This window comes from Stegostoma tigrinum, chromosome 38 (assembly GCF_030684315.1).
Source record: "Stegostoma tigrinum isolate sSteTig4 chromosome 38, sSteTig4.hap1, whole genome shotgun sequence".
In the NCBI taxonomy this organism is placed as follows: Eukaryota; Metazoa; Chordata; class Chondrichthyes; order Orectolobiformes; family Stegostomatidae; genus Stegostoma; species Stegostoma tigrinum.
This window is the reverse complement of record NC_081391.1, coordinates 13,861,353-13,885,660: the sequence shown is the minus strand read 5'-3', so window position 1 is coordinate 13,885,660 and position 24,308 is coordinate 13,861,353. Positions and strand designations below refer to the sequence as shown.

General features: G+C 46.4%; 3 protein-coding genes across 3 annotated transcripts; all 3 read right to left on the bottom strand.

Moving 5' to 3' along the window:
* Nucleotides 1-1,298: 1,298 nt before the first annotated feature.
* Nucleotides 1,299-5,871, bottom strand: LOC132206561 (ferritin, middle subunit-like). The gene is made up of 4 exons (XM_059640789.1): nt 5,770-5,871; nt 2,446-2,592; nt 1,903-2,028; nt 1,299-1,454 (listed from the first exon to the last, which is right to left on the bottom strand). Exons 1-4 carry the CDS (start codon nt 5,869-5,871, stop codon nt 1,299-1,301), a joined length of 531 nt encoding a protein of 176 aa, XP_059496772.1.
* Nucleotides 5,872-11,305: 5,434 nt separating this feature from the next.
* On the bottom strand, nt 11,306-15,502 carry LOC132206602 (ferritin, heavy subunit-like; the record flags this gene model as incomplete). Its single annotated transcript, XM_059640864.1, has 4 exons — nt 15,401-15,502; nt 13,177-13,323; nt 11,914-12,039; nt 11,306-11,449 (listed from the first exon to the last, which is right to left on the bottom strand). Coding segments are annotated over exons 1-4 (519 nt in total), but the record flags the coding sequence as incomplete, so codon positions are not given.
* A 3,644-nt stretch (nt 15,503-19,146) lies between these two features.
* LOC132206410 (ferritin, middle subunit-like) lies at nt 19,147-24,308 on the bottom strand. The gene is made up of 4 exons (XM_059640522.1): nt 24,207-24,308; nt 21,249-21,395; nt 19,753-19,878; nt 19,147-19,302 (listed from the first exon to the last, which is right to left on the bottom strand). The coding sequence occupies exons 1-4, from the start codon at nt 24,306-24,308 to the stop codon at nt 19,147-19,149; spliced, it is 531 nt and encodes a 176-aa protein (XP_059496505.1).

The following is a 24,308-nucleotide window of genomic DNA, read 5'->3' as shown; positions in this document are numbered from 1 at the left end:
GGATCAGTGCAGACTAAATGGGCTGAACAAACTCTTCCTGCACTGCACGGATTCACAGATTCTACAGCCAAGACTCAAGATTATTTGAAATAAAACACTTTATGTAGTGGAACAAATACATTCAGTGCCTGAACGACCCACACCTTCAGTGAAGGCTGCAGTGTGCACTCGCTACACAACTCCCTGGAACAATCCCCAGGCTGGCTCTGATCACCCCCTCCTCAACCCATCATCTCTCTGACACCTCAAAAAGATAGAAGAAGCAGTCGTACAGGAAAGTCAGCATCTCACGGTCTCCTCTCCAAGTCGCACTGATGCTTCAATGTGATTGGGTGAAATCTACCTTCATCAGGAGTAACCCTCAGCGTGTGTGAAGCACAGAGGAACCAAGGGAGCAGCTTAGTGTGCTCAATGCTGGCTTTAGCAGCAAGAGCCAATCAAATGGCAGCATTGAACCACGAGTGTTGCTGTGTTACTCCAAAAGACACAGTGATGGTGCTCGAAGTGGTATTGAGCTCATACATGAGCATGTAACAGTTCAAGATAATTTCCTGAGCTAACTCCATGGAATATGGGTGCTGTCAATGTTGGGGCTGAATTTTCCCAGCTGTAGACTGGCAGGGTGGAAGTTTATTGCTAGGAGTGGGGTGGTGGGAGGGGTGAGAAAAGCAATGAAGGTGTTGGAACAGGTCAGAGAAAGTAAACTGACAAAAGCCACATTAGGCCAGCTTCAGAATGCTCCTAGGAGAATTGACTCGAGGCTAAGGGTAATTACACCAAGATCCCTTCAGGGTAGCAGCATATTTAACTCCCACAACAAGAGGAATGAACTGTTCAGTGCTGTCAACTACAGTAGGCTGTAACAAGGCAGGGTAGGTCTCAGCCCACCAGTACTGGCCTTGGTTTGAACCTTCACCGGCTCCCAGTAACTTTAGGCTGTGTCCACATGAGATAAAGGTAGCAAATGTAAAACAGAATATGCTGGTCATGTCAGGGCCCATTGGGAGGATACGAGTCAGGTTGAACTCATCTCAGTCCCAGCTGAGCTGTTTCCTGCACCTGGGCAGAAAGCAGAGCCTGATATCTCTTCCCATAGGCCTATTGGTGAGAACCTGCAGCGTCCAGCTGTCTGAATGATGGACAAGAACCAAGATAAACACATCATTTTACTCATTTGCATTCAGCTGGTACAGCCATTACATTCTTTGCTACAAGTCCCTTCTCCCTGGAAGGAGACAGATTGCCCAGGGTGAAGTGGGGAATGCATTCAGACCAAGCAGACAGTACTCCAGGCCACACTAACTGCTGTCCTCCAGGGAGAGCCTGTCAAACAGGTACTCTCCCATCCCATTCTCAGGGGCTCCCAGGCGCTTCAGGTTGGTGATGTAGTCCCCAAGTTGCTTGATGATCTCCACCTCCTCATCCAAATAGTGGGTCTCCAAGAAGTCACACAGCTGCAACAGAGGAATTATGGCAACTTGGTACATTTGCATGATCCAGGAAATTTTCAGAATTCCCACTGCGAAACAGACCCCACCATAACTGGCTCTCGACAGCTGGAAAAGCCACTGACATCTAGATGTTGCGCCAGGGAGGACAGTAACATTCCAGATGCACCTTGTTGTTTGTGAAGTGGAGCCGAGCTGAACTGTGACAGACAATGATCATTCTACTGCAAGTGGACCTGAAAGTGAATTCAGTGGCCAACATCACTCGTGGTACTGAATCCAAATTCCCATTTCAGCTCATTGCTGAGCTGTTTTAATGTTGATTAAATGAACATACTGTTCAGATATGATATTGTGATCAAAGTATCCCAGTGAATTTTAATCTACAAAAGACCAATGAGGTGTTGCCCTGAGGGCCTAGCAGTGATCAGAACGAGGAGGTGGGAAAGCTCACATGAGGGTCAGTCTGGGCTGTGGCGAGTTGGTGGAGATCCAGCAAACTCTGGTTCACATTCTTCTCCAGATCCAGGGCAACCTGCATTGCCTGCAGGCTGTTACCCCACTCAGCCCTCTCTGGCTTCTGGGGATGGAGAGAAGGACAGGTAAGCTTCAGAATCTCTGCAGCATGGGAACAGGCTATTTGACACATGGTGACAATAACAAAGGTCACTACATCGTTTTATTCATCCCCGATCAGCAGGTACGGCCACTGCGTTCGTCGCTACAAGTCCCTTCTGTGAACAATCCCACCTTATTCCTGTAACCCTGCATTTTAAATGGCAATCCTTCTAACCCACACGTCATTGAACCGTGAAGCCAATGTGGACATGGCAAGAACAAGTAAACTCCAGTCGTTCACTGGAGCCTAGAACCAAGAACCAAACTTGGATCCCTGGCACTGAGGCATGCATGGTAAACACCGAGTCACTGTGCCATCCCTGAGGAGCAGCCACTCTCTACCACCCAACTCCCCCCACCCCAAAAACCCAACACCAGCCTTCACATCCTGGAGGAGGACTCTGCCTCCACGCCGATTCTGGAATTTCAGCAGCTTCTCTGCATGTTCCTGCTTCTCCTGGGACTGATCTTGGAAGAACTGGGAGACATGGGGGAGGGCAACATCATCCCGGTCAAAGTAGGACATCTGGGAGAAAACAAGTTACAACCATTAAACATTATGCAATTGGTGCCAGACATGACTGGTTTAGCCTTCAATCAAATTGAGAAGTCAATAAACATGACATGTTTTTTTAAATACATCAAGGTGGATGAGAACCATTGTCCAATTAGCCAGTAGCTCCAGTTCAAGGATCATCAAAAACAACCCTCGCCTCCTCCTGGTAACCAGGCAAACTTGAAATTCCTTGACCAAAACCTGTGAATTGACCATGCCTGTTCTTGTCTGTAGAGAGAAGAGCATTTCCACTCTAAGCACCATCAGAATTGGATGAAGTTCGTGACTGAACAGGGTTTAAGGAAATGCCAGGAGCTGGAGTGCCACATATACTTGTGTGGAAGAGCAGCCGATACCTCCTACCACCCCGCCCTTCATCATGACTCCACCCCTGACCACCAAACCATCTCCTAGTCCATTTACAACTTCACTGGAGATGACCTCCCACCCACAGCCTCCAACCTCATCCATTCCCCATGGAGATAGCCGAAGGCCCTCTGCTTCTCTCATCCTGCAGGTCTGACTGGTCCCCATTCACCAACAACCTTGTCCACTAGCCAACTCATCCTCACCCCTAACTTCTCCTTCAATTCCTCCCACCTCCTACAGAGGAAGGGGGTGGCCATAGGCACGTGCATGGGCCCAGGCTGTGCCTGCTTCTGTTAGGATTTGTGGAACAATCCTTCTACAGGGAGATGGGCCATAAACTCCACATCTTCCTCCATTACATCCCACAAAGGAGCTTGAACGGTTCCTCTAATTCATTAGAGCCTTCTACCTCAACCTTAAGTTTGTCTATCAATCTTTGATATATTTCAAACCTACTGACTCCTACAGCTACCTAGAATACACCTTACCCACCTTCCTGTGGAAGGAAAACGCCATCCCCTAATCCAATTCCTTCACCTCCAGCCCCGAGGGGAGGCATTCTACTCCTGGGCATCCCAGATGTCCTCGTTTTCCGAGGGAGCGTAACTTCCCTTTAGTGGAAGAAAAACACAACCGGTCTTGCATCTTATCCCTCACACAACCAAAACAGAATCCTCTCATCCTTCAGTACCACCTCAATGCCAGGACCCAGTGCATCATCCTCTGGCACTTATACAATCTACAATCTGACAAAGACATGTTTTACCTCTCCAACCTTAGCTGCCTTCTGGAGAGACCACTGATTCCCTTGTACATTCCACTAGCCAGGGCTTTTTTCCTGCCACACAGATTGTGCTACACCTCCCCTCATCCCAGGCCCCAAGACCTTCCACATCAAGATGAAGTGGACCTACACACCTGCAGTTAGGTATGCTGTATCCACTGCTCCTAATGTGGCCTCCTCTACATCAGGAAATCCGAGCAGAGGCTTGACACCACTTTGTGGAGTGCCTATGCTGGGCTCGTGACCAGCAGCTGCACCTCCCAGTCACAAACTACTTCCCCTTCAGAGGGGCAGGAGGGGACAGTTGATGTTCATTCTGGGCCTCCAATGCCACCCAAAGGTTGCAGGAACAGCACCTTGTATTCTGCTTGGGAACCCTGCAGCCCAATGGTATCAGTGAGGACTTAAGCTGAAAGATCTCCCTTCCCCCAATCACAGCTCAGCTAGTTCCCACCTCCCCGACTGGTCCGTCCTTCCTCCCACCTACTTCCCCACACCACCCCACCTCCCGCCGACCCCCGCCACCTCAAATCCCATCCCCACGGACAGGCCTACTCAACTCACTTGACTTGATTGGCTCCATCCTTACCTCAGACTGGAGTCTCCTCACCACCTGTTTCTTTATCCCTCATCCATTCACCTCCCCACCCCTTCCTATTTCAGGGACCCCTTCCCCTCCCCATTTCTCAAGGGTCCAGGCCCAAAACATCAGCCTTCCTGCTCCCCCTGATGGTGCTTGGCCTGCTGTGTTCATCCAGCTCTACACCTTGTTAGAGCAGGTTATCTAGTTCCAACTGATCAGGCTGAGAAGTTTCTTTTGTCAAAAAACAGTCATGTAAATTTCTCTGGCTTTTCTCGGGTAGCTGCATCTCACAGATATACAATAGTAGGTTGTTTGGGCACATGCTGCCCAATTGATATGGGACACCACTAACAGTTAAGACCCAACAGGCTTATTGGTGATAGCTGTTCCCACCTGCTAAAGGGAAGGGTACAGGGATTTCATCCTCAGAGTGGGAAGAGAATGCTTCTCAGACATAAGCCCCATGGAGGGATGAATATTCTCCCTTTTTCCCAAGAAGTGGAGCTGCAACATGCACAAAGTAGACACTATGCAGGACAGAGCAGCCCACCTCATTGAAGGGAGTGAGTGAATGCACTCCCAGTGTCCACTATCTACCAGGTATCTAGCAGCCTTCAAAAGCTGCTTCAACATTTACAAACCATTATAGCCTGCCATTTTGAGAGGCCATAGGCACAGTGCTCCCTGGAGAAAGGCACTATTTCCCATACCGTGGGAATTTGAAACTCCAATTCTTCACCTTTTTTGGTGAAGTGAAGATCTCAGGTTATTCCAGACACCCTGTGCATGCACTCACAGGAGGGTATTGATCTATTGGAGGAATGGACAACAAGTGACTTCCTGGCCACTAACAGTCCATTCATGAACTGAGAATGCAGAAAGCCAACTAGTCCACATCTGAGGCCTCCTCAATGCAAGTTACAAGTGCATATGCTCAGAGAAGCCAGTCACTGCCATCATTCTCCATCACAGAATGGAAACTGGCATGTGTATTTAGGATCAGAGCACAAATTAAGTGTGATCAAGGTAAATTAAAATGTTACAGGATGACTAGCCAAGGGGTGCCTACAACTCCCAACACCATTACATCTAATTTTAGTAAAGTTTGGTCAATTCTGGGGAGGAAAACGACAGTTACCACCAGGCAGAGACCTGGCAGTAAATTGTAAAATAATTGACAGAACAATTTGCCCTCCATCTATCACTCAATCCCAGCTGGTGAATTAGATACTGCACATCAATATCAAAATCCATTGTCACCAAAGGGCATTACATTTATCCCAAAATGATTTTTCAAGGTGCAAACTTAAACTCCTCAAATCTACAAGACTATGAAGTTAATTAGAAACAAGAGGATCAGCTCATTTTTGCAGAATAGATTTAATTTCAACTCCATCAAGACAAAACTCACCAAAGACTGATAGAGATAGGAGGCAGTGAGCTCCACATTAACCTGCTTGTTGACAGCAGCTTCACAATCCTGGTGATAGTTCTGACTGATCTGGGAGGCCATTTTATGAAGAAAATAGATTTCCTTTTCCTCCAAAATCAAATAACAAACTTAGAAAGATGATCAACTACACCATAAACATCGCTCTCTTGGGACAATTTTTATACTCGAGCAGCAGCCCTTTATTTTCTTGAGCAGGAAATGACATCATCAGTGATGGCCGATCACTCTCATTCATCAATTGATCAGCTGCCACGTCCAATCAGTGCAGGATGGGAATTGGATCCAGAAAACGATCAGAATTGACAACTGGTCGATGATGGAATTGCTGAATGAGCTTTGACCTCCTGCACAAGTGCAAATCCTGGAAATATTTCTCTGTGAAAATGACAATAAAATATACTCTAAAAGTTCACGATTGTATCTGAGATTATATCTTAAGACACACTCATCACAGATTGGCAGAATTCTGTCAGTTTGTTACTCTGAGGGATTAGTCTTTGTACTTGTTGAATAACAGCGTTGGAGCCCATTGAAAAATGGCCAGATTTTGTTAACAGTAAACATTTTCTTATTGCTGTGCATCGACAGAAACAATGTGCTTTTGGGTTACCTCATACAGGAAGCTCATTCCTTTGTGGATCCATTCTGAATCTGCTGTGATCTCCTTGACGTTGGGTTCATGAAGTGCAGTTTGAAAAGCAAGGTGCTAAATGTGCTGAGTGCCTCTCCTGCATAGTAGACCTCACACCTCCCTGTCTACATTGCTGCTGGAAATGTATAGCACATGCAAACTTTCTATCGCAAAGTTTGGTTTTTATTTGTTTGAAGTAGATCGAGAGCTTAACTCCAGCATGTTTCCAAATGGAGAGTGGCTGGTCCTGTTTACATTACATTCTGTAGAATGTATGGCTCAGCAACTATGTTGAATGGAGCAGCCTCCCATGCACTGGTGGCCTGTGAGGCTTTGGGAATTGAGGATCCCCAATGAACGTTCGAGTATGATCACAGCACTGATGTACAGACTGGTGGAAGCAAGTTACTTTCACTCAATATCTGCTTCAAAAAGCAGGATGCAGTCTAGTGCTATCTTTTAGCTTTGAATGACAAGTTTGAATATTATTCATGTGTTCAAAAAAGGGAATGGGGTAACCCTGGAAATTACAGGCCAGCTAGTCTTATGTCAGTGGTTGGCAAATTAATGGGAAGGGCTGTAAGAAACAGAATTAATGATCACTTGGATAGGCACAGTATGATTTGTGATGGCCAGTGTGGATTTGTGAGGCGTACATCATGCCTCACAAATCTGATTGAATTCTTTGAAGGGATGACCAAACGTGTGGATGAAGGTAGATCAGTGAATGTGGGATACATGGATTGAAGTAAGGCGTTTGATAAGGTTCCCCATGGCAGGCTCATGCAGAAAGTCAGGAGGCATGTGACGGGGGAAATGAGACAGATTGGATTCAGAATTGGCTGACCCATAGAAGACATGGGTGACAGTTGACTGAAAATATTCAACATGGCGCTCAGTTACGAGTGGTGTACCTCAAGGGTCTGTTCAGGGTCCTCTTCTATTTACGATTTTGGTAAATGATTTGGATGTAGGAGTGGAATGGCGGATTAGTAAGTTTTTGGAAGATACGAAGGTGATTTGACTTGTGGATAGTGTGGACGGCTGTTCCAGGTTACAAAAGGACATTGATAGGATGCCGAGCGGGGCTAAGAAGTGGCAGACAGAGTTTAACCCTGAAAAGCGTGAAGTGATTCCTTTTGGAAGGACAAATTTTAAAGCAGAATACAGGGTTAACGGAAAGATTCTTGGCAGTGTGGAGGAGCAGATGGATCTCGGGGTTCATGTCCACAGTTCCCTGAAAGCTGCCAGTCAGGTGGATAGAGTTGTCAAGAAGGCATGTGGTGTGTTAGCTTTCATTCATAGAGGGATTGATTTCAAGAGCTGTGAAGTTATGCTCCAGCTATACAAAAGCCTGGTTCGGCCACATCTGGAGTATTGTGTCCAGTTCTGGTCACCTCATTCCAGGAAAGATGTGGAAGTGTTAGAAAAGGTGCAGAGGAGATTTACCAGGATGTTGCTTGGAATGGAGGGAAGGTCTTACGAAGAAAGGTTGAGAGAACGAGTGCTTTTCTCTTCAGAACAAAGGATGAGAGGTGACTTGATAGAGGTGTACAAAATGATCATAAGTATAGGCAGATATGACAGCCAGAGACTTTTTCCTAGGATGGAGTTAGCTATTATGAGGGGGCATAGTTTTGAAGTGAGTGGAGGTAGATATAGGGTGGATGTCAGAGGTAGGTTCTTTACTCAGAGAGTGGCTGGGGCGTGGAATGCATTGCCGGAGAGTGCAGTGGAGTCGGCCTCGTTAGGGGATTTTAAGCGGCTATTAGATAAGCAGATGGATATAAGGTAGTGGAGGTGAGATCGTCCTTGGGTTTAGGATAAAAGTTCGAAACAACATCGTGGGCTGAAGGGCGTGAACTGTGCTGCACTGTTCTAGGTTCTATTTTCTAAGAAACCATGGGCAGAGGTCAATCCTAATTCATGTGCTCATGGCTTTGAGACCAAGTCAGAGTCTGGGAATTCTGTTGTGAATAACTCTACTTCAGACTTTCCAGAGTCTGTTCACCATCGATAAGACTGAAGTTGGGAATAATGCTGGAGTAGTTTGCAATTTTCCAGCTCAATGCCGCCCCAGTGACACTGAAGCAGCTCCAAGTAAATCCATCACCATCCTGACTTGGAATAATATCAGTGTTTGTGAGTGAAGATCCCAGAAGCCCCTCCTCAGCAACAGCAGCAGCATCATTCCGGTCTCTCCGACACCAGGTGGACTGCAATAAGCAGCTCATCACCATCTCCTGAAGTGTAACAGTTGCTGAGCACTAAATGTAGCCTTGCCATTGGCACACTCAAGATTGACTGTATATAAAAAGCATGCTGTGATAGGGTCAGGTGGGGTCCAAAATTAGAGGGCATCGGTTTGAGGGGAGAGGGGTAAGATTTGATGGGGACATGAGGGGCAACATTTTCATACAGAAGGTGGTGTGCATTGTTAGAACGAGCTGTCAGAGACAGTGGTGGAGGTAGTTAGAATTACAACATTTAAATGACATTTGGAGATTTGCATGGAAAGGAATGGTTTAGAAGGATATGGGCCAAAGGCAGACAAGTGGGACAATGTCAGTGATAATGGGAACTGCAGATGCTGGAGAATTCCAAGATAATAACATGTGAGGCTGGATGAACACAGCAGGTCAAGCAGCATCTCAGGAGCACAAAAGCTGACGTTTCGGGCCTAGACCCTTCGTCTCTGATTTTGTGCTCCTGAGATGCTGCTTGGCCTGCTGTGTTCATCCAGCCTCACATTTTATTATCTTGGGACTATGTCAGGTTGGGAAATCTGGTCAGCATGGACAGGTAGGACCGAAGGGTCTGTTTCCGTGAGAAACGAGTCATTCACTCTAATTCTATGCAACAGAGTGTTCCTGTTTTTTGTAACTTTTGGATGGCAGGGTATTTTAATGGTCAGCATTACTGCCTCATAGTGCCAGGGACCTGGGGTCAATTTCAGTCACGTGTGGAGGCTGCACATCCTCCCCGTGCCTGTGTGGGCCTCTTCCCACAGTCCAAAGACATGCAGTTTATTTTGGACTGGCCGTGGGAAAGATGGCGTAAGAAGGCAGGGTGTGTCTGAACAAGATGCTGTTCAGAGGATCAGTGCAGACTAAATGGGCTGAACAACCTCTTCAGAGGATCAGTGCAAACTAAATGGGCTGAACAACCTCTTCCCGCACTGCAGGGATTCTACACCCAAGACTCAAGATGGTTTAAAATAAAACTCTACGTGGTGGAACAAATACATTCAGTGCCTTAAAGACCCACACCTCAGTGAAGGCTGCAGTGTGCACTCGCTACAAAGCTCCCTGAAACATTCCCCAGGATGTCTCTGACAGCCCCCTCCCTAAACCACGATCTCTGACACCTCGAAAGATAAAGGAAGCAGCCATTCAGGAAAGTCAGCATCTCCAGTTCTCCTCCCTGAGTCACACTGCTCCTTCAATGTGATCGGGTGAAATCAACCTGCATCAGGAGTAACCCTCCCCGTGGGGGAAGCTCAGAGGAACCAAGGGAGCAGCTTAGTGCGCTCAATGCTGGCTTGAGCAGCAAGAGCCAATCAAATGGCAGCATTTAACCAGGAGCGTTGCTGTGTTATTCCCAGGTCACTATTATCCTGCTGTAGGTGCCATTAAGTGCATCCAGTTCAGGTGAATTTTTTCAAGCAGACTTGTGCTGAATATTCCCATCTCTGGGCTGGCTGGCCTGAAGTTTATTACTAGGCGTGGTGGGGTTTTTGACCAAGACTTGGCAGAGAGCAAGGAAGTAAACGGAGCAAAGCCACATTAGGACAGCTTTGGATTACTCCTGGGAAATGGTTCCCCCCGTGTGAGCTTTCTTGTCGAGCTACAATGGGTATTTAATCCATATCGCCTGGGAGGGCAGCGCATGTTCCTCAGGCGAAGGAACAAATGAACTGGTCATTGTGAGTAACTGCTGATGGCTGTCCGGAGGCAGGCAGTTGGTGGTGGGGATCAGGAGGCCACAGGGCTGGTCTTGGCTTGAACCTCAACTGGGTCTGAGTGAATCTAGGATGCACTGTCAGGAAAAAGTAATAACATTGATTTGAACAGAATAGACCAGGTGTGTCAGATCCCAGTTGCTAAGTTTAATTTTATTGCTCCCAGCATTGCTGGTTCCTCCACAAGGCTAGAGAGGGGACGCTGCTGGATCTCTTCCCTTAAGCTCTTGTTGAGGCAAGCTGAGCCAGCTGGCACAGAATTTACATTGGCATCAACTTGTGATTTGTGTGGACTTTAGCAATCAGTCTCGGTTGGTGGAGGTTGACAGAGGTTGACAGGGAAGCTATTGCTAAGCAAACTAGACATGAACATAAAGCATCCTACAGCCCTGTTTCTGTGAAAGTGGGTGTCAAGTCTTTCTTTCGGCCAAACAGGGGTGTTTTCTCTTTCGAAAGCAATGAAAATTTTAGCTGCACCTGTATTCATCATACCTGGGTGTGGGATAATAGTACAAAGTGACTTGACACCCCGCAGGCCCCAACCTCAAGTTCTGGCTGGAGGAATAACTTGGATTCATAACTTAGAGGAAGTTCCACGGGAATTCCGAGACTGATGCTGGGGTGGTGTTGGAGGGAAGACCAGGGAAATATTCTGTCAAATTAATAATTTCATTAGCCAAAATTACAGGCTTGAAGCTCTCAAAAGCTCTTTAATATCAAGGGTCTCAATGATGGACAATAAGCAACATCAATACATTTCATTCATTTCCACTCAGCTGGTTCAGCCATTACATTGTTTGCTACAAGCCCCTTCTCCTTGGAAGGAGACAGGTTGTCCAGGGTGAAGTAGGGAATACATTCAGACCAAGCAGACAGTACTCCAGGCCACACTAACTGCTGTCCTCCAGGGAGAGCCTGTCAAACAGGTACTCTCCCATCCCATTCTCAGGGGCTCCCAGGCGCTTCAGGTTGGTGATGTAGTCCCCAAGTTGCTTGATGATCTCCACCTCCTCATCCAAATAGTGAGTCTCCAGGAAGTCACACAGCTGCAACAGAGGAATATGACACTTGGTACATTTATACTATCCACGACAATTTCAGAATTCCCACTGCAAGACAGACTTAGCCATGACTAGCTCTGGACAGCCCTGAAAAGCGAGCTAACACCTGGAGAATTTGTGCCAGTGAGGACAACATGTCAGCTGCTCCATCTTGCTGTTTGTGAAATGGAGCTGAGTTGGATTGTGATGGACAATGATCATTCCACTGCAATGATACTAATGAAGAACTCAGTGGCCAACGTCATTTCAGCACTTCCACTAGATTATAGATCAAATTCCCCTTATACCTCATTGTAATCAGTATGATCCCAAGTGATCAATGTTACAATAGTTCAGGAAAGTAATGGATGGAAAGTGTTACTTCAGTGAATTTCCAATCCACACAGACCAACCAATGAAACGTTACCTTGAGGGTCTAGCAGTGATGTGAATGAGGAGGTGAAGCTGACATGAGGGTCAGTCTGGGCTGTGGCGAGTTGGTGTAGATCCAGCAAACTCTGGTTCACATTCTTTTCCAGATTCAGGGCAACCTGAATTGCCTGCAGGCTGTTACCCCAGTCATCCCTCTCTGGCTTCTATGGATGGAGAGAAGGACAGGTAAGCTTCAGAAACAGAATCCCTGCAGCATGGGAGCAGGCCATTCACCCCACTGAGACCATAACTGCTGAAGAGCATCCCATCTGGTCCCATTCCCACCCTGTTCGTGTAACCTGCATTTCAAGTTGCCAATCTTCTTTTCTACTGTGTGGGGATGCTATGCTTTGGGATAACGTTTAAACTCTCGTCACGGGCCAGAACCAAACTGGTACCCCTGGCACTGAGTCAACAGTGCCAACCACTGAGCCACTGTGCCATCCCTGAAGTCCAGATAAAGAAAACATTAGCTACTTGGTGACTCCTTTCACCTTGCCCCATTTATCCTTGACCTGAAGCCGGAAGTTCAGGAACATATCCTTGTACCACAGGGAATAAATATGTACCAGATTAGTCATTTGCACCAGTGTCCATCTGCTGGAGTCTTAAAAAGGATATTCATGAGTGAATCCCAAGGGCTGTGGGGGAAGTAGCGGTAGTGTCCCAAGCTCCGGTTGACAAGGCTGATGTTCAAGTCTCACTTGTGCTTGTGGCCTCATACATGCCCGAGCGGCATGGTCAGAACCATCATTACTTGAATTCATTGTCGGGGGCAGTAATGTGCTTACAATAAACACAGGATCATCGATCCCTCAATGCTCACACAAGGCAAACTGTGTGTGAAAGGGGACATAGGCCAAGTAACATGTGTTAGTTTGGGGCAGGGTTGTGAGGAACAGCACAGGGACAAGTCCTTTGAACACATTTTATGAAAATTGTTCTTCCGGCCTCTGCTGCATTCTATCTTTGGCCTCGCTAGTCAGAAGGACAGGATAGCACTGCAGGGGGTGCTGGTGAGGGTCCCCAGGTTGTTTCCCCGAGACAGAAAATCCATTGTGAGGAGAGAGATTGGACAGGCTGGGGTTTTCCTTGTCCTTTGAGCAGGTGAGGCTGAGGTGGTTGTTTGATGGAAGTCAGGCTTGTATAAATGCTGAAACACTGGAGATGGAGGAGAGCAAACAGGGAAGCCAAGCAAAAGAACTTTCCACACTCGCTCAGGATCTGAAAATCTTGTCACTGGAGATGACACCGCAAGAGCAGCCATTCCACCCTGCACTCCCCCACCACCCAACCCCAACCTTCACATCCTGGAGGAGGACTCGGCCGCCACGCTGATTCTGGAATTTCAGCAGCTTTTCTGCATGTTCCCGCTTCTCCTGGAACTGATCTTTGAAGAACTGGGAGAAATGGGGGAGGGCAACATCGTCTTGGGCAAAGTAGGACATCTGGAAGAACAAGTTCAAGTTACATTCGACATCACTGGCTCACTCCCCATTGCAGTTCTCAACTACAAGACTACTTGAGCACTCAAACCAAACTGACAGAAGGCATGCTCATGTGTCAGACACTGAACAGATTGTGAACCCAGTGTTGTTCAATTCACCAGCAACTGGGCAAAATCACAACAGTCCAGCTTCCTCCTGGAACCAAAAATACTGTTTTATTTTGGTTTGAATCTACTGGTGATTAGCTCAGGAGTGCCTGGCACAGCCTTTGTGGAGAGACAGAGCTGAATTCATGCTTCTATTCATTAATCTCCAACAGAATTGGATGAAGTTACTGGTTGAACAGGGTTTCAGGAAGTGCCAGGAGCTGGCGTACAGGATGTACACAGGATGGAGGAGCCACAAGGCACTGTGTTTTGCCTTTCAGGTAAACTTTCAAAAAAGATGTTGAACCTTGTTCTAGTCAATGAATAGTAGGGAGAATGTTTTCTACAAACCCAGGATCAATGAGATTTGGACATAAGTGTACACATTAACTCTACACGGGTACGCTATCTTCAGTATGATGTTTAGCACTAAGATAATGCCAAGGAAAGCCTGCCCAGTAACAGCCTTTGGATCGTTGCAGCAGTGGGTTATTGCTCTGCCTAAAAATAGTGCAAACTCAGGCTGTCAGAAACTTGCACCAAGTCACATGACTGAAACAAATGATCAAATGTCAAATATCAGTGGCCTGTAGATAACGTCACTAGTGAAAACAGTAACCTGGAAAAGCATTTGCCCTGACTTAACCCAAACAGGCAAAAAATCCTGTCGGCTTTCAGCCCATGTGACTCATATCTAAACTGTCATGTTCACAATTCGATGTAAGGGTTTAAGAGCTAATCGTCACTATTGGAAGCATCAGCTAAGAGTTACATTCTGGGGAAGGACTCCTGAAAAGTTACTTTAATCCACAAATCCAAAAACCACAGTCAGGCAAGCAAAAATCTCTGGTTTAAGTGGGTAGTTACACGTCATGGCAGAAGATAGTCGGGATTTTATCCTTGGGAAGCATGTGCCAACAGAGTTGGGACACAGTGATTAAACCCCAACCACTGGATCACCAATAAAGCTGTCCCACCTCCCAAGTGAGGCTTATAGGGACTTAGTCCTCATTACAAGACAACTTCCTCACAACAGGCACAAGCCCAGAGAGAGATGAATATTCTCCATGTGTCTGGAGAAGGGGACCTGCAACATGCAAGAAGCAGACACCATCCAGGACAGAGCAGCCCACTTCATGGGGACTGCATTCACCACCTCCTTTCAGGGTCCATTACCTACCAGGTCCCCTGCAGCACTCACCAAGGTTACTTCAACACATACCTTCCAAGCACAGTCTACTCCTTGGAAGGGCACAAGCACATCACCACTGGGATAGAGGGGACATTTTGTTTTAGGTCAAGCTAAATGATATGGGAACAACCTCCATTCCTTCACTGTCACTGGGCTAATAGCCTCAGCACATTCCAGCAGCCCCAGCATGGGGTGGGGTGGAGAAGGGGCAGAGTGGGGATCCAACATTTCTCACACACAGCAGATCAACTCTCAGTAGGGACGGGATAGGCCACACCCACATCTTGAATAAATACAAGTAAAGCCAAGTCAGCCTCAATGAAGGAGATCTACTTAAAACAGATGCTAGTCACAGACTAGCTTCAGGTTTGTTCAGACTAACAAGGGCCACTGCAACAGGGAAGTTATTGTTATAGTCAGTGTTAAAAAAAATCAGCATGTTTGTTTAGGACCACCACAGAGATCAGGCAAATGAAGTCAGGAAACTTGTGTCAGAAAGAAAACAAAAGCAAGAGGCTTTTACCCTCCAGATACCACTGAAGGCCAACTGGGACCTGAGTTAACATACATCAGTATCCTACACCATCGTGATAGTAACACCACCTCTATCCTGAACTGATATTTAGGTAGGAGCCACAAAACCTCAATCTACTAGATTGTCAGCTTCACTAGAGGCCAGGCAAAGAATTTACTTCAACAGAACAGATTTATATGTTTAACCCCGAGAGACAGCACTCACCAAAGACTGATAGAGATAGGAGGCAGTGAGCTCCACATTAATCTGCTTGTTGACAGCAGCTTCACAATCCTGGTGATAGTTCTGACTGATCTGGGAGGCCATCTTGTGACAATAAATTTCTTTTATTCTCCTCACCACCAAAATAACAAAATTAGGAAGAACAATCAACATCATTCCCGTGGGACTCTATTTATACTCCAGGGGCAGCCCCTCTTTTTATGAAGCAGGAAATGACATCATCAGTGATGGCCAATCACTCTTGTTAATCAATTGATCAGTTGCCACGTCCAATCAGTGCAGGATGGGAACTGGATCCAGAAACGAATCACGGTTGACAACTGGTCGATGATGGAATTGCTGAATGATCTTTGACCTCCTCTACAAGTGCACATTCTGTAAATGTATTTGCCAGAAAATGACAATAAAATATACTCTAAACCTTCGCTTTTCTATCTGAGGTTGTGCGTGAAGCCACAGTCATCACAGATTTGCAGAATTCTGTTGGATTGTTAATCTGAAGGATTATTCGTCATAACTTTTGAACGTTGCTGTTGGAGCCATAGAACATAGAAGATTACAGCACAGTACAGGCACTTCGGCCCTCGATGTTGTGCCGACCTGTCATACCGATATGAAGCCCATCTAACCTACACTATTCCATGTACGTCCATATGCTTGTCCAATGACGACTTAAATGTACCTAAAGTTGGTGAATCTACTACTGTTGCAGGCAAAGCGTTCCATTCCCTCACTACTCTCCAAGTAAAGAAACTATCTCTGACATCTGTCCTATATCTTTCACCCGTCCATTTGAAGCTATGCCCCCTCGTGCTCGCTGTCACCATCCTAGGAAAAAGGCTCTCCCTATCCACGCTATCTAACCCTCTGATTATTTTATATGTTTCAATTAAGTCACCTCGCAAACTTCTTCCCTCTAATGAAAACAGCCTCAAGTCCCTCAGCATTTCCTCCTAAGACCTTCCCACCATACCAGGCAACATCCTAGTAAATCTCCTCTGCACCCTTTCCAAAGCTTCTACATCCTTCTTATAATGGGGTGACCAGAACTGTACACAATACTCCAATTGCGGCCGCACCAGAGTTTTGTACAGCTTCGCCATAACCTCTTGGTTCCGGAACTCGATCCCTCTATTAATAAAAGCTAAAACTTTGTATGCCTTCTTAACCGCCCTGTCAACCTGGGTGGCAACTTTCAAGGATATGTGTACATGGACACCGACATCTCTCTGCTCATCTAAACTACCAAGAATCTTACCATTAGCCCTGTACTTTGCCTTCCGGTTACTCCTACCAAAGTGCATCACCTCACACTCGTCTGCATTAAACTCCATTTGCCACCTCTCAGCCCAGCTCCGCAGCTTATCTATGTCTCTCTGCGACCTACAGCATCCTTCGTCACTATCCACAACTCCACCGACCTTCGTGTTGTCTGCAAATTTACTAACCCATCCTTCTACGCCCTCATCCAGGTCACCTATTAAAAATGAGAAACAGCAGTGGACCCAACACCGACCCTTGCAGTACACCACTAGTAACTGGTCTCCAGGATGAACATTTCCCATCGACTACCGCCCTCTGTCTTCTTTCAGCAAGCCAATTTCTGATCCAAACTGCTATATCTTCCACAATCCCATTCCTCCACATTTTGTACAATAGCCTCTTGTGGGGAACCTTAGAAGCTTATCGAATGCCTTGCTCAAATCCATATACACCACATCAACCAGTTTACTCTCATCTACCTGTTTAGTCACCTTCTGAAATAACTCAATAAGGTTTGTGAGGCATGAGCATGACTTTCCCCTCATAAAACCGTGCTGACTATCCCAAAATCAATTTATTCTTTTCTAGATGATTATAAATCCTATCCCTTATAACCTTTTCCAACACTTTACCAACAACTGAGGTAAGGCTCACTGGTCTACAATTACCAGGGTTGTCTCTACTCCCCTTCTTGAACAGGGGAACCACATTTGCGATCCTCTGAACAGGGGAAACAACATTGGCTAATCTCATCTTTCTAAAATGCCCAGATTTGGTTGATATGAACATTTTCCTATTTCTGCGCAGCAACAGAATAGTATGCTTTTGGATCGTCTAATACAGGCAACCGATGTCCTTTAGATCTGTTCTGAATCTGCTGTGATCCCTGGGACTTAGGGTCTCATGAATCCCAGTTTGAAAAGCAAGATGCTAAATGTGCTGAGTGACTCGTATACACAGTAGGCCTCAGGGTTTTCTGTGAATTAAAATCCCAGAAGCCCCTCCTCAGCAGCATCATTCCAGAGTCTGCTACACCAGACCATCTGTAATAACCAGCTGCTGAGCACGAGATGTAGCCTTGCCATTGGCACACTCAAGAATGACTGTATATAAAAAGCATGCTGCGACAGGGTAGGGAAGTCCAAAACTAGAGGGCACAGGTTTGAGGGGAGAGGGGCCAGGGGAAACACAGGGTCAAAGGACTGTGGTGTGACTGAGCAGGATGCTGGGCAGAAGGTTGATACTACGTGGGTCAAACGGCCCCTTCCAGGAGAGTAGGGATTCTATCACCAAGGATTGAGACTGGGCAAAATAAAAAGGATTATTGTGATGGAACAAATATATTCAGTACCTCAATGACCCACACTCTTCCTAAGGCTGCCGTGTGCACTTCGACAAAACTCAAGACAAACTCTGGGCTGTCTCTGTTCATCCCCCTCCCTCAGCCATGATCTGACGCCTTGAATGATCAAGGAAACAGCTGTATAGGAATGTCAGCATGTCCAGGCATCTTGTCTGAAGGAGACAGTCCCCACCTTCCCCAGAAATCCCTGCTCCCTCACTTGTTCAAATTGAAGCATGTCAAAAGAAAAAAGAGCCTTCAGCCCATGGAAAGGTTCCAAGAACCAAGGCAGCAGCTTTTCATACAAACCCTTGAACAGTAAGAAGCCAGTTGTAGCTGCAAGCATAAACCAAATGGGAGTATTTTTAAACCGTGGGCTATCATCCAAGCCCCAGGTCACCAATCCTTGTCTTTATGGGATCAAGACCATCCACTATCAATCAGGTAGCCCCAGAGAATCTGGAGCCGATTCCCTGGAATGTGACTGTTGTGAAAGTTTGGGCCGAATTTCCCCAGCTCAGGGCTGGCAGACTTCCAGTTATTTAGGTGGTGGGGGCAGGCAGGGTGGGGTCGAGAAGAGAAGCCGTTGGAAGAGAAAGTTGCTGAGCCCATGGGTGAAGGAAAGACAGCAAAAAAACTGATGAAGCCACTTGGAAGACAAACTTTGAATTGCTTCTGGGAAAAGAGAGCAATGCAGTTAAACCAAGACAGTTATTTAGAAAACCCCAAGGTGCCCTGGGAGGAGCAGCAGACAACTGACAAAACTTAAATGCGAACTGGTCAGTGGGGCCAACTGTCAATGGCTATTGCAAGGGTAGGTCACAGGCCCCGATTTGAACCTGAACTGGCTCCCATAGGCCTAGAGTCTGTCCACAGTGTGGGGGGGGGGGGGGGGGGGGGCGGTGAACTTCAGTAGGAAAGCTTGATTGACCAAAGAAAGGTATCAATGGTCTCAAAATGATGGACAAAAACCAATATCAATATATCATTTTATTCATTTACATTCAGCTGGTACAGCCATTACATTCTTTGCTACAAAATTCCTTCCCCCTGAAAGGAGACAGATTGCCCAGGGTGAAGTGGGGAATGCATTCAGGCCAAGCAGACAGTACTCCAGGCCACACTAACTGCTGTCCTCCAGGGAGAGCCTGTCAAACAGGTACTCTCCCATCCCATTCTCAGGGGCTCCCAGGCGCTTCAGGTTGGTGATGTAGTCCCCGAGTTGCTTGATGATCTCCACCTCCTCATCCAAATAGTGAGTCTCCAGGAAGTCACACAGCTGCAAGAATATGACAACTTGCTACATTAATGCTATCCAAGACAACCTCAGATTTCCTACTGCAAAACACTCAGCCATATGAGCTCTAGACTACCCTGAAAACCTAACACCTGGAGACTATGCCAGTGAGGACCATGTATTTCAACTGCTCTTGCAGTTTGTTAAGTGATGCTGTGTTGGATTATGATGGATAGTGATCATTCCACTGCAATAATCCTGGATGAGCATTCAGTGGCCAATATCACTTCATCACTCCTACTAGATTATAATCCAAATTCCCATTTTACTTGATTGCTGAGCTGATCAGATTATAAGCATTGGTACGGATCTGAAGAGATCCAAATGGCACTTGTCTGAGACAGCAGGCAACTTCTAATCCACAAAAGACCAACCATTGAAGGTGTTGCCCTGAGTGACCAGCAGTGAAGAGAATGAAGTGGTGAAGCTTACATGAGGGTCAGTCTGGGCTGTGGCAAGTTGGTGAAGATCCAGCAAACTCTGGTTCACATTCTTCTCCAGATCCAGGGCAACCTGCATCGCCTGCAGGCTGTTACCCCACTCATCCCTCTCTGGCTTCTGAGGATGGAAAGAAGGAAAGTGAAGCTTCAGAATCTCTACAACATCGATCAGTGCAGAACTGCTCTGAAATGCATCCCAGCTCATCCCACTCCCCCTCTATTCCTGTACCCCTGCATTTCAGATGGCCAATCCTCTTATACTATGAGGACACCAACGCAGACATGGGGAGGACATGTAAACACCAGTCCCTCACCAGAGGCCAGATCAAAACCTGTGTCCCTAGCACTGAGAACACTGCTAGCCCCTGAGGCAGCCCTGGAGCACAGTTCCTTCGAATTGCTTTCACCTTGCCTGTCGGTCCTTGATCTGAAGGAGGAAGGTGAATAACAGGTCATTGTGGGGGATAATGACAAGATTTGCATCAGGGTCCATCTGATGGAATTGCGAGGATATTCACAAGTGAATCCTAAATGCTGTCATGGTACAGTGGTAGTGCCCCTGTCTCTGGCTGACAAGGCCAAGGTTCAAGTACCACTTGTGCTGGTGGCTTCATACATGCCTGAGCAGGATGATCAGAAACATCACGGCTATTTAATTCATCCAAGGGACAGCGAGGTGTTTGCAAAGTGTGTTGTGCTGCTAACAGTTAAGAAAGGCCCACAACCATAGATCCCTCAAAGTTCAGACAAGGTCAACAGGGTGTAACAGTGACAGAGGGCAAGCAACCTCTATTAGTTGGGTGTGGTGGAACAGGAAGGGGGCCAGTCTTGTCACAGTTTGTTCTTCTAGTCACCACATTATTCCCTCTTTGGCCTCACCAGTCACAAGGACAGGATGGCACTGCAGGGGGAAGCTGGTGAGGCTGCCCAGGCTGTTGCCCAAGATCCATTGATTGGAGGTTAGATAGGCTGGGATTTTCTGTGGAGCAGGAACGGCTGAGGGAGTGACCTGATGTAACTATTGAAGAATAGAGAGTGGCCAGTTGATGGAATGCCTTCCCCATGGCAGACACCAAGACCAGAGAGAAACCAGGTTTGTGGAGTAAGCAGGTTAGAGGGGATTGGAGGAAACGTTCTCTTCACCCTCCTCCGAGGGGGAGGTTAGAAATATGAGATGAACCACATAAAGGGTTGGATGGTGGTGGAGTCAGCTACTCCAGATCAGTTTAAGGTCCAGCTGGACAAGTACATAGTGCCAGGACAGTGGCCTGTGGACCAAGGGAAGGGAAATGGGATTAAAGTGCTTTAGTGTTTGTGGGGTCAGCAAAGACATGGTGGGCCAAAGGGCTTCTTTCTACACTGGCTTCAAAAAGGAGATCAAACAGGCCGAACAAAGATTTGACTCAAATGAAAACCTTGTCACTGACTTGAAACCACACCACAAGAGCAGCCATTACCATCCCAACCCCCACCCCACCCAACTCCAACCTTCACATCCTGGAGGAGGACCCGGCCTCCACGCTGATTCTGGAATTTCAGCAGCTTCTCTGCATGTTCCCGCTTCTCCTGGGACTGATGTTTGAAGAAGCGGGAGACATGGGGGAGGGCAACATCATCCCGGTCAAAGTAGGACATCTGGAAGGGAGATCAAGGTAAAGCCCATTAACAAGTCACGGGCCAATTTTAGTTCAGAGCTCCAGGGCTACTTGAGCATTCTCAAAATCAAACTGACAATAAGCTGTTAAGTACCTGATGCATTAACAATTCAGAACCCAGTTTTGAGCAGTTCCTGTTGAATTGGAAAAATCAAAACAATCCCAGCTTCCTCCAGGTAAGCTGTAAACACCATGTGTTTTATTTTGGTTTGAAACTCCTGGCAAATTGCTCAGTGGGTCTGGCACAGCATTTGGTGAGAACAAGTGTGAATTGATGTTTTTACTGATTAACCTCCACCAGAAATGGGATAAATTACTGTTTGAATAGGGTTTCAAGAAATGCCAGAAGCTGGAATGCAGGATGTGCACCAATAGAACAGCTGCAGGGCACGCTATTGCTCCTTTGGCAAAGGCCAGAAAACAGATCCCAGACACTGCAACTAACAGCTAGGAAGGAGCACATTTTCTGCTTAGTCAGGATCAATGCAATTGGATGCACTGTATTAGTTTGACAAGGGCTGCAGTAGTGGGGTGGCTGGGGTGAGGGGGAAGGGATGAATGAAGGACATGGGCACCAAGAATCTGCCAAGGAAAGCCTGCCTCGGGACAGTCTTTGGATTGTTCTAGATACAGTTTACTGCTGCATCTAAAACAGCTGTACTGAGACTGCTAGCAACTTGTACCATTACACATGAAACAATGATTGACAAAACAAACTGATCACATGACAAATATGACAGTGACCTGCAGATCACCTACTCTCTAGACAACATCACTTATTAAAACAGTAACCTGGAAATGCTACTGTTGACTTAATCCAACAGGCAAAGTCCTGTAGATTTCTAAACCAGGATGTTCACAATTCAATGTATTCAGGTTTACCAGGTCTGCTATTGCAAGCAGCTACTAAGACACACATTCTTGGGAATCCTGCTGAAAAAAGTTGCTTTAATTGTCAAATGCAAACACAAGCACAATTTATCATTGCCCATTTAAATGGGCAGTTAGAAGATGTAGAATAGTGGAGATTTTACTCTTGGGACATGCTTCCAAGTTGTGTTAGGAACATGGGTCAGCGATTAAAACTGAACTGGTGGCTCAATGAAAGCTGTTGCCACCTCCCAAAGTGGGGCTGACAGGGACTTGATCCTCATCATGACAGGACTTCCTGCTGACAAGCACAAGCCCAGAGAGCACCCGGCAACACTCACTAAGGTTACTTCTAACACCTTCTAAACACATTCTACCCCTTGGAAGGGCACAGGCACCCAACCACCTGGGGAAAGAGGGGCTAGTTAGAGTCAGGCCAAATACAACAGGAATAAGCTATTTTTTGCATATTCACTGGGTCAGTACCCTCCGCACATTCTCAGCCCCACGGCAGTGCCGTGCCTTGGAAAAGCTCCAACACTTCATATACAGACAGCCCACACCCACCTCATGAGTATGAAAAAAAGCAAAGTAGATCTCAAATGGAGATCTGCTTGATCAGATACCAGTCACAACCTCACCCAGTTTAATCTGAAACTAGAACATAACAGCACAGTACAGGCCCTAGATGTTGTGTCAACTTGTCATACTGATCTCAAGCCCATCTAACCTAGACTATTCCCTGTACGTCCATATGCTTGTCCAATGACGACTTAAATGTACCTAAAGTTGGCAAATCTACTACCGTCACAGGCAAAGCATTCCATTCCCTTACTACTGAGTAAAGAAACTACCTCAGACATCTGTCCTATATCTATCATCCCTCAATTTACAGCTATGCCCCCTCATGCTCACCGTCCGCAGAAAGAGGATTTCCCTTTCCAACCCTCAGAATATTATATGTTTCAATTAAGTCAACTCTCAACCTTCTCACCAATGAAGACAGCCTCAAGTCCCTCAGTCTTCCCTCATAAGAGCTTCCCTCGATACCAGGCAACATCCTAGTAAACCTCCTCTGCACTCTTGCCAAAGCTTCCACATCCTTATAATGCAGTGACCAGAACTGTATACAATACTACAAGTGCAGCCACACCAGAGTTTGGTACAGCTTCACCATAACCTCTTGGTTCCAGAACTCAATGCCTCTATTAATCAAAGAGAAAACACTGCCTTCTTAACCGCCCTGTCAACCTGGATGGCAACTTTCAAGGACCTGTTTACGTGGACACCGAGATCTCTCTGCTCATCTACATTACTAAGAATCTTACCATTAGCCTCGTGCTTTGCCTTCCGGTTACTCCTACCAAAGTGCATCACCTCACACTTGTCTGCATTAAACTCCATTTGCCACCTCTCAGCCCAGCTCTGTAGGGCTAGAACAAGCCTATTCTAAGCTGATTGCAATAGGAAATCAAGATTCTCAAGATTATTTGAGATGTTAAGTTGGGATCACCACAAAATTCAAATACAAGCAAGGATACAAGAAGGAAAAGAAGAGCAGTGACTAGCTGATGGTGCTTCCATTCCCACAATGGTTAGTCCCAATTCATTTTTAAATTAGTTCCCTCAAGTTTCAAACAGCCACAGGAAGCTATAATTACCACCAGTCACAGCACCATCATGGGACAGGCAAGTAACTACAAGAACACTCCACATCTCACTGACAACCAACTGGGACCCAAGTTAGAGTAACATTGGACACCAAACTATTGTTACAGTAACATCACACTCATCCTGCATTGAGAAATAGGTAGGAGCCACAAAACTCAGTCTATAAGATAGACAACTTAATTACATCCAAGGGGTAGAGTTCACTTCAACAGAACAGAAGTATGTTTCACCCAACAGAGACAGCACTCACCAAAGACTGATAGAGATAGGAGGCAGTGAGCTCCACATTAATCTGCTTGTTGACAGCAGCTTCACAATCCTGGTGATAGTTCTGACTGATCTGGGATGCCAT